This window comes from Erythrolamprus reginae, chromosome Z (assembly GCF_031021105.1).
Source record: "Erythrolamprus reginae isolate rEryReg1 chromosome Z, rEryReg1.hap1, whole genome shotgun sequence".
Classification (NCBI taxonomy): Eukaryota; Metazoa; Chordata; class Lepidosauria; order Squamata; family Dipsadidae; genus Erythrolamprus; species Erythrolamprus reginae.
In genome coordinates, this window is record NC_091963.1 from 24,373,227 (window position 1) to 24,386,372 (window position 13,146).

At 37.7% G+C, this 13,146-nt stretch overlaps 1 protein-coding gene across 1 annotated transcript in view; it reads right to left on the reverse strand.

The window, feature by feature from the left end:
• The window catches only part of GAD2 (glutamate decarboxylase 2), a 57,826-nt gene that overhangs the window by 29,772 nt on the left and 14,908 nt on the right, over nucleotides 1-13,146 (reverse strand). The window contains exons 5-6 of the mRNA XM_070729281.1: nucleotides 3,828-3,918; nucleotides 2,230-2,342 (exon numbers count right to left, since the gene is read on the reverse strand). Of these exons, the coding sequence (XP_070585382.1) occupies nucleotides 2,230-2,342; nucleotides 3,828-3,918 (204 nt within the window). The remainder of the gene's footprint in view (nucleotides 1-2,229; nucleotides 2,343-3,827; nucleotides 3,919-13,146) is intronic.

Consider the following 13,146-nt stretch of genomic DNA (forward strand, 5'->3'; position numbering starts at 1 on the left):
TGTAAGAACCTTTTTCAAAAGTAGACATTTTTCTCAGGCTTTAATCCAAATGCAAGTATTATAAATTGTCAGTCACTTAGTTTACATTCATTTGATGAATTTTGAAGGCAGATAACAATGAAAGGAAACAGAAGACAAAAGCAATAAAAATATAGTATAACTACATTTGACTTTTAACTCTTGTTCAAATCTATTTGCTCAATGACCCTTTCACCATTAAAACCCCAAACTTCTTAGGAATACTTTGGAAGATTGTGTGCTATTTTTTAATATTCCTATCACCTTTCCTTAATTTCTTATCCTGCTGTTCTAAATTTGATGGCTTAGCTCCAAACTGAAGGAATAGAATGTCTTAACAAGGACAACTTATTGTCCTACTTTTGGAATGTACATTCTTCACTGACCAAAGAGTTTTTTTTTCAATTTATAATCTCAATAGAGGACTTTTTCTTCTTTTTTTGCAATAGATCAGACAGAGTTTGTTTCAGGCAGAGAAGACAGCAAAAAACAATTTCTTCTTCTAAACTGGATTGTAAGCATCCCCTATTCTCACAGTAACTTTTCAGAAATAGATACTGTATGTATTTGTACATTTTGATGATTACATTGTGCATTTTTAAAAAATGCTACACAAAATATGTTCAATGTCGTACTGCAGGAGTTCAGTTCTGACCAGATCAAAGTTGGCTCAGCTTTTCATCCTCCTGATATTGGTAAAACGAGAACCCAGATTGTTGGGGGAATATGCTAACTGTGTAAACCGCTTAGAGAGGGCCATAAAGCACTGTGAAGCAGTATAGAAGTCTAAGTGCTATTACTATTGCTATTTTCTACTATGGTACTTTACATCTGATTCTGGCAAGTAGATTTGGATTCTGCTTAAAAAAAATAGAATGTATTTTGCTTTGCTTACTAAGTAGTTATTTTAAAGCGATTTCTGTTAATTGAATCTCACAGTATTAGATTCATTCACTGAGATAAGACATTAAGTAATAGTTTGTAAATAATAATTGCCTCATAATATATGTTAAGTAAAAAAAAAGTCATATCATGGCCTTGTGAAGAGTTTCCCAACTTTGTCCACTTGAAGATATCTAGACTTCAACTCCCAGAATTCCCCAGCCAGCATTCGCTGGCTGGGGAATTCTGGGAGTTGAAGTCCAAATATCTTCAAGTGGCCAAGGTTGGGAAACACTGGCCTAGTGCAGTGATGACAAACTTATGGCACATTTATTTTATTTTATTTATTTATTTATTAGATTTGTAAGCTGTCCTTCTCCGCAGACTCGGTGCGGCTCACAACAATAATAAAACAGTGTACAATGACATGTACCAAAAGTGGCATTCAGAGCCACCTCTCTGGGCACGCCAGCCATCACCCGTTGTTCTTCTGGGTTCATAAGTGCACACCAATCAGCTGGTCTTTGCATGCACGGGAGTGATGGAAACCGGAAGAGCAGCTCCCTGGTGCACACACAAGGAACCTGGTTCTGGCACGTGCATACGGGCTGAATAGCTGGTCTTCGCATGCGCACCAGAAACCGGAAGTCCAGGTGACCAATGTGCATGTGGAAGCTGGAAACCAGAAGCTTATCTTCCTAACATACGCATGCATGCTGGGGAACTACCCTTCTGGTTCACAGTGCTCCAGTGCATGGTACCACAGAGCTTCTCTTCCGGTTTCCGGTTCTCTTCTGGTTTCCACCTACATGCGCACGCTCCCATTTTGGAACTCAGTGCGTAAAATGTTTGCCAACACTGGCCTAGTCTAACTGTAACAACTTTGTAATTTGTTATAACTGTACAACTGTAATAACTTTGTACTTTGTAAACAATGTAATAATTGTTTACATCATTAGCTGTTGTAATATCCATACAGTACTCCTGTTTTCATTTACTAGGTCTACAACAGCCAGATCTCATTATTAAATACCCTAATTTATTGTTTATTTCATACAAATGAGTGTTACTATAGAACTAAGGAGTGGATATTTTATTTGATTGCATGTTCTCTATCATTTGATTTTTTGTGAAACAGCACAATTTGCTTGAAGGAATTTCCTGCAAGAATAGACAGTAAAATTTTTGTCTCAATGTTTCTGGATTGACATAAGTATGCATCTTTTTTTATAACCAGGAGAGAAAGTTGAGAGCAAAGGTTCATTTGAATATGCTGCTTCTCACATGAGATTGCCTTCAAAGGTATTGTATATCATAAGCATCACTTACCGGGTGAAAAAATTCCATCACCAGCACCTCCTGGCCAACCAATTATTTCTCTCATTTTTCTTAATGTAACATATTCCAACAGTACAAACACAGGAGCAATTTCATAGGTGAACCTAGAACATAGCAATTTCTGCATCTTATTGACTAAGTAAAAGTACTGACCAAATATCTCACTCCATAGAACATAGAATATAGAAAAATAGAGTTGGAAGGGACCTTGGAGAGTTCAATCCCTGCTCAAGCAGACCCTTATAACTTTATTTACTGCTTGATTATTTTTTCCAATACTTTTTTAGGTATTGATGTCAGGCTGATTGGTTTGTAAGTTCCCCCGCCTTTTTGAAACTCTTTTCAGTCCTCAGGTAATTCCCCGGTACACCAAGAACTTTGAAAGATATGTTTAAATAGTTCTGAAATTATATCTGCTAGTTCCTTTAACACTTTGGAATGTAGTCCATCATGACCTGAATATTTGAATTAGATTCCCTACCTTATTTTTGCATATTTGTATTCCTAACCTGTCATTTAAGGTTCTGTTTTTGATGGGTTGAGTTGATTTCTATTTTCATGAACAAACACTTAGCCAGTAAAGAATTCTATTCTGTTCTGTTCTGTCCCGTCCCGTCCTGTCCGGTCCCATTCCATCCCATCCCAATTGGGTGGTCTGTAGTATGTACCTATGGCAATGTCATTCCCCCCCCTTTTATGTTGACCTATATTAATTCCATAAATTCCTGCCTTAGACCTTTAAAATAATTTCTGATGCCTTCCAGTTATACCTGAGACCACAGCTCCCAAATACCACTGGCAAAAGAAAAAGAAGAGAATTCAACATATCGTGGTTTATGAAGATTCTCAATCATTCAGGTCGTGGTTGTCTCAAAGATGCTTTTACAACTGGACTTTCTTGGGGTTTATTCAACATCTTGCTTGTCTTCCAAGAAGCTTCTTCAGAACTGAACTTTTTATTCTATTTTTTTCTGGAGAGTTGCAAATTGCTGTTTTCCCCATTTGCCCTCTCTTAGTTTTTAACAATTTCATACCTGCTCTTCATGCTTTCACTAACAAATTATTTTCTGATTTTCTGTTTGGCTGTGCAGCTCTCAGTGTTTCTAAAAACCCATTTTTCATGCCAGTAAATGATATCTTTTTTGCCTCTTTCTTTTTTTCTTTCTTAAAAAGAGGCATATAAAATATAAATGCTAACCAAACTATGGACATTGATAAATACACCAAGTTATTTTCTTCTTTCTAAAACCTCTAAAATAAATATATGAATGTGAAATTTGATCTCATTAATTATTGTTCATTAATTATGAATTCACATATGTTTGTTGGATTTTGTTACTTATAACTGCTATGTGAGCATTACCCTGAATTAAAATAATATTTAGATCAGCTCTTACCTTAATTTCATGCATATAAAAATAGACAATGGGCAACCTCTGGCAATGAGGGGTTTTTTAAGTTGCTAATTTAAAGAAACAAATATTTTGCATAGACAATAAGATGGTATACTTTATTTCTGAAAACAATCTAAGCTAATTTCTGAGTTAATGATGCTTAAAAATATCTTATCAGTCAATTTCAATACTTACATATTAGTGTTAGCTGTAGAAGTTAGCCAATCTGCAGCTAATCCAACCATATCCAATCCAGTTGAAAGCTGATTGAAATATCTGGGATGCCCTGCAAAACATCTAAATAAGCTACATTGAAAGATATATTTTTAAAATTATATTTCTATCATACTCATATTTCCTGCTGTCCATTTTTGGCCCATAAAATCCCAACCTCATTGCATTTCTATGGAATTTAAATGGCAAACAACTTCAGTGAAAACTCATTATTTTTAGCTTTCAGCAATGTGGATGACGGTTCTATATAGTGTTTTGTTGACATTATTAGTATTACCATTGCTCAAAATACCTTGTTCTCTTAAATAGACTAGATGGATCTTTTTCATTGCAGAAACAGATTGAAATTAACAATTGAATTATGTTTCAATATAATTACACAAAGAGCACTGTCAGGGTTCCAAGTAACATCCCCAACAAAATAAAACTCTGAGGCTAGGCATTCCTCAAAGTTCCATTTTATTAGAGATGTCATATTGGTACATCTGGGAAAACCCGAATATGAAAGCCACCAGGTTATCCCCACCCAATAGAAAGTCCATATCCCTGTCCCAGCACCCCTATGTCCATCACATGGTCCAATCAAAACACCATCCCAACTGGAGATGCCTCCCATCCACATCCCTCCAGGAACAAAGCAGACTGGCCTTGACTCTTGGAGAAAGGAAATTTATTATGACTCTATATTTCCCCAGCTTCATACAACCCCCCCCTCCCAGTTTCCCGCAGCACTAAATGTGGCAAGCCTGAAGATCCAATGCCCAAAATGACTTCCAGTCTTGATAAGCACGTTATATCTGTTCTGCTGGCGTGTCCCAACCGCCCGTAATTACAGGGTAATTAGTCCCAAACAGACACACACCACATGATAGGAGGAAATCAAAAGGTCTTTATCAACAGAAAAACAGGAACATCTCCCTTTTTCAATGTCAAAGGGATTTTCTGGTACACACAAGGCACAGTTTAAATGCAATCCAATTTCTCACCCAGTAACTGGGAAATTGAGTCCAATTCCAAAGTCCAGAAATTCCACACACTGACTTGAACAGGGAAACAGCAAACCACGATCTTGATGAAACTATGAATCAGATAAACTTCCACGAGGCCAAACCAGCATGCTGCTCTCTTTACAGCAGCCCCACCCAACCACAGGTGGCCTCACTTATCTCCTGCAATAATATTTCAGTTGTTCTCTCCTATGCATCACTCTACCATGCGTGAGTCTGTCATAAGTTCTTGTTCAGAATCCAGGGATGATAAGGATGATTGATCTCCTCCTGGGTTGTCTGCCAAACTCCCCTCTTCCCTGTCACTCATGCTTCCTTGGTCAGAGGAGACTTTGTCTGCAGATTCTATCAGGAGCAAAACAGGCCTGTGGCATGTGGATGTTTCCTCCACATCCATCTCCACATTCCTTGGGGCAGGAGCTGGGCCAGAGCTAACCACAACAATATCAATCCAAGGGAATTTATTTTCTTTTTAAAAAAACATTTTTTCTCAAACTGGGCAAGAACAAAAAGAAAAAAATGGCTATAGAAATAGAGTTAGCATAGTAAAATAACACTAATATTTTTGTCTTTTCTTCCTCATCTCCAAAAAAAGAGAGAAAGGGGAGGTAGGAGAGGGCACAGGAGGGGAATAGAGTGGAAAAAGAGAGAAGGAAAGTAGAGAGGGGAAGGAAAAAGGAAGAGGGAAGAGAAGAGAGAAGAAGAGAGGAGAGGAGAAGAGAAGAGAAAGCTGGTAGGGAGGTGGGCAGGCAAAATGTTCCTGGACATTTATTTAATAAACAAAACAACTTCATAAAATTTGAACAAATTGTTCTAATTGCTCCTTGTCCTATTTCGATAGACCATCTATAACAGCCTTTCATTCTAGCAAATCAGCATAAAAAGGTTGTCCTTATATAATCACAATGTTTGGCCATCCTACTTGCACTGTTCTTGATATTCTAATAAATTCAAAATACTGTAGACAGAGCCATCAAAACAATAAACATTCTTAATGGGTAGTAAATTATCTTATAACAAGCCTAAACCATAAAACAGGACGAATATACATCTGATCAATACATTCAGAAGAAAGAGACTGCTTTCCTCTTTTTCTCCACCCATTCTATCTCTGTCCTCCACAAATTATTTTTCACAGCCTTCCAGTAGGTTTTGAGGGGATCAGCTCTAACATATTTCCATGTAGGTCCTTGGAAGAATGTACAGATTATCAGAAGTAAATCATACAAGAAATTAAGTGGGGGTTTTTTGGTTGAGAAAATAAGACAGCAATATATAAAATAAGATCTTGCTGATCTTATTAAGGGACTAAATTTGACATCCTGTTTCTTCTTGCATCTTTTGATCCAAGGTAACTTTGAATTCCAGGAAATATAGCAATGACTTTCTGCTTATTAGAATAATAATTTTAAATAATGCAATGAGCCTTCCAAAAGCTAATTGTTTTAATTTATATCTAGATTTGGATAACTAAGCTCTATTTGATTGGGACATTTATAACTCACATTTTTTGTTATTTAAATAAAAATACTTTTGTAAACTAACTGTTACCAACTTAGAGTCTTCCAGATATGTTAAATTCTTCCAAAATATTTAGTCAGCAAGTTTGAAAGGAATTCTGGGAATGGGAGTCTACCATATGTATCTGAAAGGCTTATGAAAAGAGGGAGGACTTATTCAGACTACATTTACAAGGGTAAATGTATACATTATTTGGATTTCTTTCTAGAAACATAGAAACATAGAAGTCTGACGGCAGAAAAAGACCTCATGGTCCATCTAGTCTGCCCTTATACTATGTTCTGTATTTTATCTTAGGATGGATATATGTTTATCCCAGGTGTGTTTAAATTCAGTTACTGTGGATTTATCTACCACATCTGCTGGAAGTTTGTTCCAAGGATCTACTACTCTTTCAGTAAAATAATATTTTCTCATGTTGCTTTTGATCTATCCCCCAACTAACTTCAGATTGTGTCCCCTTGTTCTTGTGTTCACTTTCCTATTAAAAACAGTTCCCTCCTGGACCTTATTTAACCCTTTAATATATTTAAATATTTCGATCATGTTCCCCCTTTTCCTTCTGTCCTCCAGTCTATACAGGTTGAGTTCATTAAATCTTTACTGATAAGTTTTATGCTTAAGACCTTCCACCATTCTTGTAGCCCGTCTAGCTTTTTTCTATAACCATTTAATATATTTATGTTATTTCAACTAGATCTAAAGTATAGCAGATCTAGATTTCTGCCCTGTAGGATACTTTGCACAGTAGTTAATCCATATCTGAGCAGATTAAAATATTTCAGCTGTATTTACAGGACATGCAATTGCAAGCAAATCACAACTAGCTTAATTTGCTCAGCAAGTAAACAGTTCAGAAATTATAAGGGGTAGATTTCATACAATGCCCTAATAGGATTAACACATGCATTTGGACATCTCTAGGCAGCAATTTCTACTAGCCAGATAGTTTCTAGATATCAACAAAAAAAGAATGTTAAGTTCTCTATTTTCATTTCTGCATCACCTGGATTTTGCTGCCCAGATAAAATAGAGTAGCCCTATTCTAAACCATAAAAAAGATATACTACATATTATCCCATTCCAGAAAAACAACCTTCTGCCATCATTGTTTTCTTTTAAGTACACTTAAAGCAAAGCTGAAATCATACTATTTTAATTGTCATTCCCCTTTACCTTTAAAATGAATCCAACCACCTTGTAGATATCTTTATTTCTCCTGTTACCAATTACTGCTCTATTTCAGAATCAGAAGCAGCAGCCAGAATACTGAGTAGTTATCCATGATTAATTGTAACCCATATGATAAACAACTAATGATGATAAGGCAAAAGGAGGAAATGGAATTAAAGAGGTGAATATATGAATTTCCCAGGCAGCTGAAGACTATATTACTTCTTCCTGGACAGGACATAGCAACAATAAATCATCAAATTTCCTGCTCATTGTGATTTTTAAAGAAATCTGATGGAAGTTAATATGGAAATTAATTGTGTTAAAATGATACATGAGGAAAGCCCTAGGAATTGATGAGTTCATTTATGTGGTTTATTCAACTAGCTTATATGTTCTTAATAGTTTGAAGATTTTAGTAAAAATTCCTAGGAATTGATGAGTTCATTTATGTGGTTTATTCAACTAGCTTATATGTTCTTAATAGTTTGAAGATTTTATTAAAAAAAAAAATTGGGGTGGGGGATATTCTTTCGTCCACATTCTTTCGTAAACTTTGCTAAAACACATACACATACACGATGCAACACTTGTGTGTTTATTCCTGTCTTAGATTCAGACCCAGCACGTGAGAAGATTAACAGCTGCTTCCCCAGCATTTGATTCTGGAAATCAAGCCCCAGACAGCTCCTCTTTAAGATATATAACATCTCTATCTGCAAGGGAAGCAGGAGATACCGCAGGGCTATTAAAAATGGCATGCAGAAACTGAAAAGAAAATTATCTCCCTCGAGCAGCCTTACATCAATCACATGCATATCATAAAAGACTTCGACACTGAAAGGGGTTGTGCTGCCATCCACAGAGTGACACACAAAAGCTGAACAGTGAGGTTGTGTGGGTGAAACTAAAGGAGGAGATGAGGTTGAAGGGGGAAGCAAAACTAATTACTCTTTTAGATACAAAACCAGAGCACAACCTTCTGTTAATTTAGCTTAAAATTATGGCGACTGTTTTGGAAAAAGCAAAGTGTAAGGTTTGACTTAAATTCCCCTGATTATTATCCCTGTTTTTTTAAACAGGTTTAGCCTGTGTTTGTCCCAGGATGGCCCTGGTGGCGGGGTGGCGCAGCAGGTAGAGTGCTGTACTGCAGGCCACTGAAGCTGACTTGTAGATCTGAAGGTCAGCGGTTCAAATCTCATCACCGGCTCAAGGTTGACTCAGCCTTCCATCCTTCCGAGGTGGGTAAAATGAGGACCCGGATTGTGGGGGCAATAGGCTGGCTCTATTAAAAAGCGCTATTGCTAACATGTTGTAAGCCGCCCCGAGTCTAAGGAGAAAGGCGGCATAAAAATTGAATAAATAAATAAATAAAATAAAATCTGTCCAGAATGATTCAACCTAGTAAAATAAATTGGGAGGGAATAATTAGGCCAAGGACAATAAGTAGGTTATAGTACAGGTAGTCCTTGAGTTACAATGATTGTTCATTGTTTAATAACTGTTCAGAGTTACAATGCAACTGGGGGAAAAAATGACATAGGACCAGTTCTCATACTTAGGTCTATTGCAACATCCTTAAAGTCAAACGTTCAACCTTCAGATGCTTGGCAACCTGTGTGTGTTTGCAATGGGTTTCAGTATCCCAGGGCACTGGAATTATTTGCAACCTACCTAAAGAGCTTTTGACAAACAAAATCAATGGTGGGGAAAGTCAGATCCACGTAATGACCATGATTCACTTAATATTTTTTTTTAAAGTTTTTTTAATTTATAATACAATTAAAAAAGAAAAACATTGGACATGGCGTAACATTCTGTCCAGTTATTTTTTCTCTCAAATCCAATTCTTTATCTCTATATAAATATATCCAAACTTTATATACAATACTAAATGCATTTTTTCCTATTTGCTGACATAAGTATAACTGTAATGATTCCTTTTACAACCATGCCAAAAACATAATCAAACGGGGTGACTCACTTAATTGCCTTGGTTATCAACATACATTTTAGGTTCAATTGTGGATATAAGTCACTAGTAAGCTCTAAAACCAGTTGCTACTGATTTGCATGGGCACTTGCGTGTATGTGCAATGCTTCTGCACATGAGCAGAAGCGCCCCGAACCTTCTGCCATTGTTCCTACTGATTTGCAGAACTGGGCCAAACTGGGAGCAACTCACTTCTAATGTAAGTTGATCACCTCTACCTAAGAACGCCTCTACTTAAGAACTTTTCTAGATAAGAACCGGGGTTCAAGATTTTTTTTGCCTTGTCTTAAGAACCATTTTCTACTTAAGAACCTGAGTCTGGAAAAATTTCCCAGGAAATTTGAGAGCGGCACGAAGGCCCAGCCAGTTTCCTGCCATTTCCCCTTTAATCTCGGCCATCACGGGCTTTTCTGGGCTGCCAGAGGAGCCTTTTGGTGGCGCTTAAGAAGGCTTTGTCATTCCAGAGCGAATGAAGCATTTTCCTTTCTCTGGGCACTTGGAGAGGGAATAAACCACTTTGCTATGGTGACTTCCTCACGCTGCTTCCCATTCACCCAGTGCGAGGTTGCCTTCAGGAGCGTCTGGGCAGGGAAAGGCAAAAGGGGGCGCTTCACCCCAGCTGGGTCAACTCAGCTTCAGCCAAACCGATGAGTCACCACATTGAAGGAAAGGCGCTAGCTACAAAGCGAGGAAGCGAGTGAGAGGAGAGGAGAGCCCTTAAGCATGGGAAGGAAGAGGAAGCAGGTAGCAGCAGCAGCCGCCGCTGCCTTTCAGTCAAGGAGCGGGAAGTTCCCCCCTTTCGCCCTCCTGGGTTTCTCTCTCTGGTGCAGTGTATGTGAGGCAGCCTCATGACTGGTGTATGGGAGGTGCATGCTTCTCGCCACCTCAGAGTCCCTCTTTTTTTTAAGCCTTAAATTTTTGGATTTTTTTATTCCCCTCACCTCACCTTCTTCCTTCGGCAGCAACTGTCCTCCTCCTCTGCTTCCTCCTCCTCGTCCCACCCAAATTCTGAGCTTTTATTCTTTTCCTAATGGGTTTGCACATATTATTTGGTTTTACATTGATTCTTATGGGAAAAATTGCTTCTACGTATAAACTTTTCTACTTAAGAACCTGGTCATGGAACGAATTAAGTTCTTAATTCTGTATATCCTACCCTCATTGTATATCCTACCCTCAAAACGTCACTATAGAACACCACACACCAAGATAACTAGACACAAGAAAAGCTTTTTTCCAAATGCCATCACTCTGCTAAGCAAATAATTCCCTCAACACTGTCAAACTATTTACTACATCTGCACTACTATTACCACTAGTTTTTTCCTCATCATTCCTATCACCCATCTCCTCCCATTTATGATTGTATGATTGTAACCTGTTGGTTGTATCCTTAAGATTTTTTATTAATATTGAGGTTTTGCTACACTTAGCCATTGCTTGCCTTTATTGATTATTTATTAGGAAAAAATGGCAATTGAGATTTAATGTATCCAAAAATCACCAACATGTGAAAAACTGAATTAAAACTCTACTAAAGTACTAGGAATGAGTCTTATGGTAAAACACGTAGCATGTGCACCCCGGAGTCTTAACAAATTACATTCCTGACATATTTTTATTTGATGTTTTCATTTTAAATATTATACACTCTTCTTTCTACCAAAAAATGATGTTCAAAATGTTTCATTTTAAAACATCTCCAGCAAACCCATATATGTAGATTAACTTAAATCCAATGTTTTTCTTAACGAGATCTTCCTTTCTACAATGAGGAAGAAGAGGAAAATAAATAAGATTTTATCAGACAAAATTCCATGTGAATGAGGTTCTTTTTAGCTTCTAGATTCATTTAATGTTTCACAGAGAACAATATTTTGTCAAATAAAAAATGAAGCACAAGTGGATTAAGACCTGCTAATATGAAAGCAAAGCTTTTTTTCCCTTTAAAATCTCAGTTCAATTCTTCACTGCCATGCTTAGAACAAACTCCCTACCTTCTAGCACTGATGCTGTTACGTAGTTTGGTAATGAAATGAAATGTCTACAAGAAAACCACAAGTTTCTGAAACCACAATCCCCAATTGATTCCTGAAATACATGATACATCAATGTATTTATTTATTACGACAATGTAATATCCGTGCCCTCTCACAGTTGTGATTCTTTGTGTGTTCCAGATCTCAATGTTATACAGTGTTCCCTTGATTTTCACGGGTTTGAACTTCGCGAATAGCCTATACCACGGTTTTTCAAAAAATATTAATTAAAAAATACTTCGCGAGTTTTTTTCCTATACCACGGTTTTTCCCATTCGATGACGTCATACATCATCGCCAAACTAATAACTTTTGCAAATAAATAACAAAAAAATAATTATTGTTAATAAAGAATTAAGTTTATAAATATCAGGATCACTAAGTGCCTTATTCAATGGTGAGTACCAGTAATAATGGTGAGTAAATGGTTGTGATTCCGTCTGAGGCCCCTCAGGGAACGGCTGATCCTCTGCCGGCTTCCTGCTCAGAGGGGGAGGATGAGGAACAGGAGGTTCAGGCAGACGGGGAGGAGGAATCTCAGGCTGAGGGAGAGGGAGGACAGCCAGAGTCCCCTGAGAGGGAGCTCTCCCCAGCAAGCAGCCTGGATTCCTTAGATGAAAATGCACAAGCAATAATCGATCTCCGGCAGAGAAGAGCAACACAACGAAGGGGACAATTAGCCAGGTACTTTCAGCACTAAAGAGGCAACAGCTGGGTTTGGGTGTGGTGCTCTCTGGAAAGGCTGAAAAGGCAGACCCACCCTTCCTGGCTTGTGGAGTATTATCTTTGGGAGTCCTGGGACCTGGCTGTGATCTTTGGCGTCTTGGAATTCTGGTTTGTGACTTTGAATACTGAAACCTTGGGGGGAAAAGGTGTGGGTCTTATTCTCTACAGTGGTGGGTGTGCCAGCAAGAAGTCTGCTGTATTGTCTGGCCATCAGGACTCTGCTGTGAAGTCTCATAGCCTGCCTGTTGGGAAGAACAGGTTTTTCTCTGTGTTTATTTTTCAAACTATAAAGTGCTTTTGATTTTACCAGCGTGTCTGGCTGCTTTTTCCAGTTGGTGTTGAAGTCTGGGGGCACCCAGACAGAACATTAAGGGAATGGGAAATGGTAATTTAGGGGCTTAAAGTGTTAAGGGATGGCTTGTGATAACTGTCCATAGCCAAAAATGGTGTATTTAATTCCGCATCTCTACTTCGTGGAAATTCAACTTTCGCGGGCGGTCTTGGAATGCATCCCCCGTGGAAATCGAGGGAACACTGTATATAAAAAAGGGATGCAAACTAAATATATTATGTTAAGATGGCTGCATGCTGTAGAACAGCTTATTCCAACATGGAACTGTGAAGATGTGATGGAATATATTTTCCATAATTTGTTGACTGTCTTAGTTAAAGAGTCTGAGAACTGCATCTCTAATTCATAAACCTCAAGATTAAGGCATTAGATTTCCTTAAAGGTAATTGGCTGTGGTCAATTACAGCACATAGTAAATTAGAAATGCCTTTGAAGTGTTTGAATTTGGTGCTTCAAATTTTCTATTTCT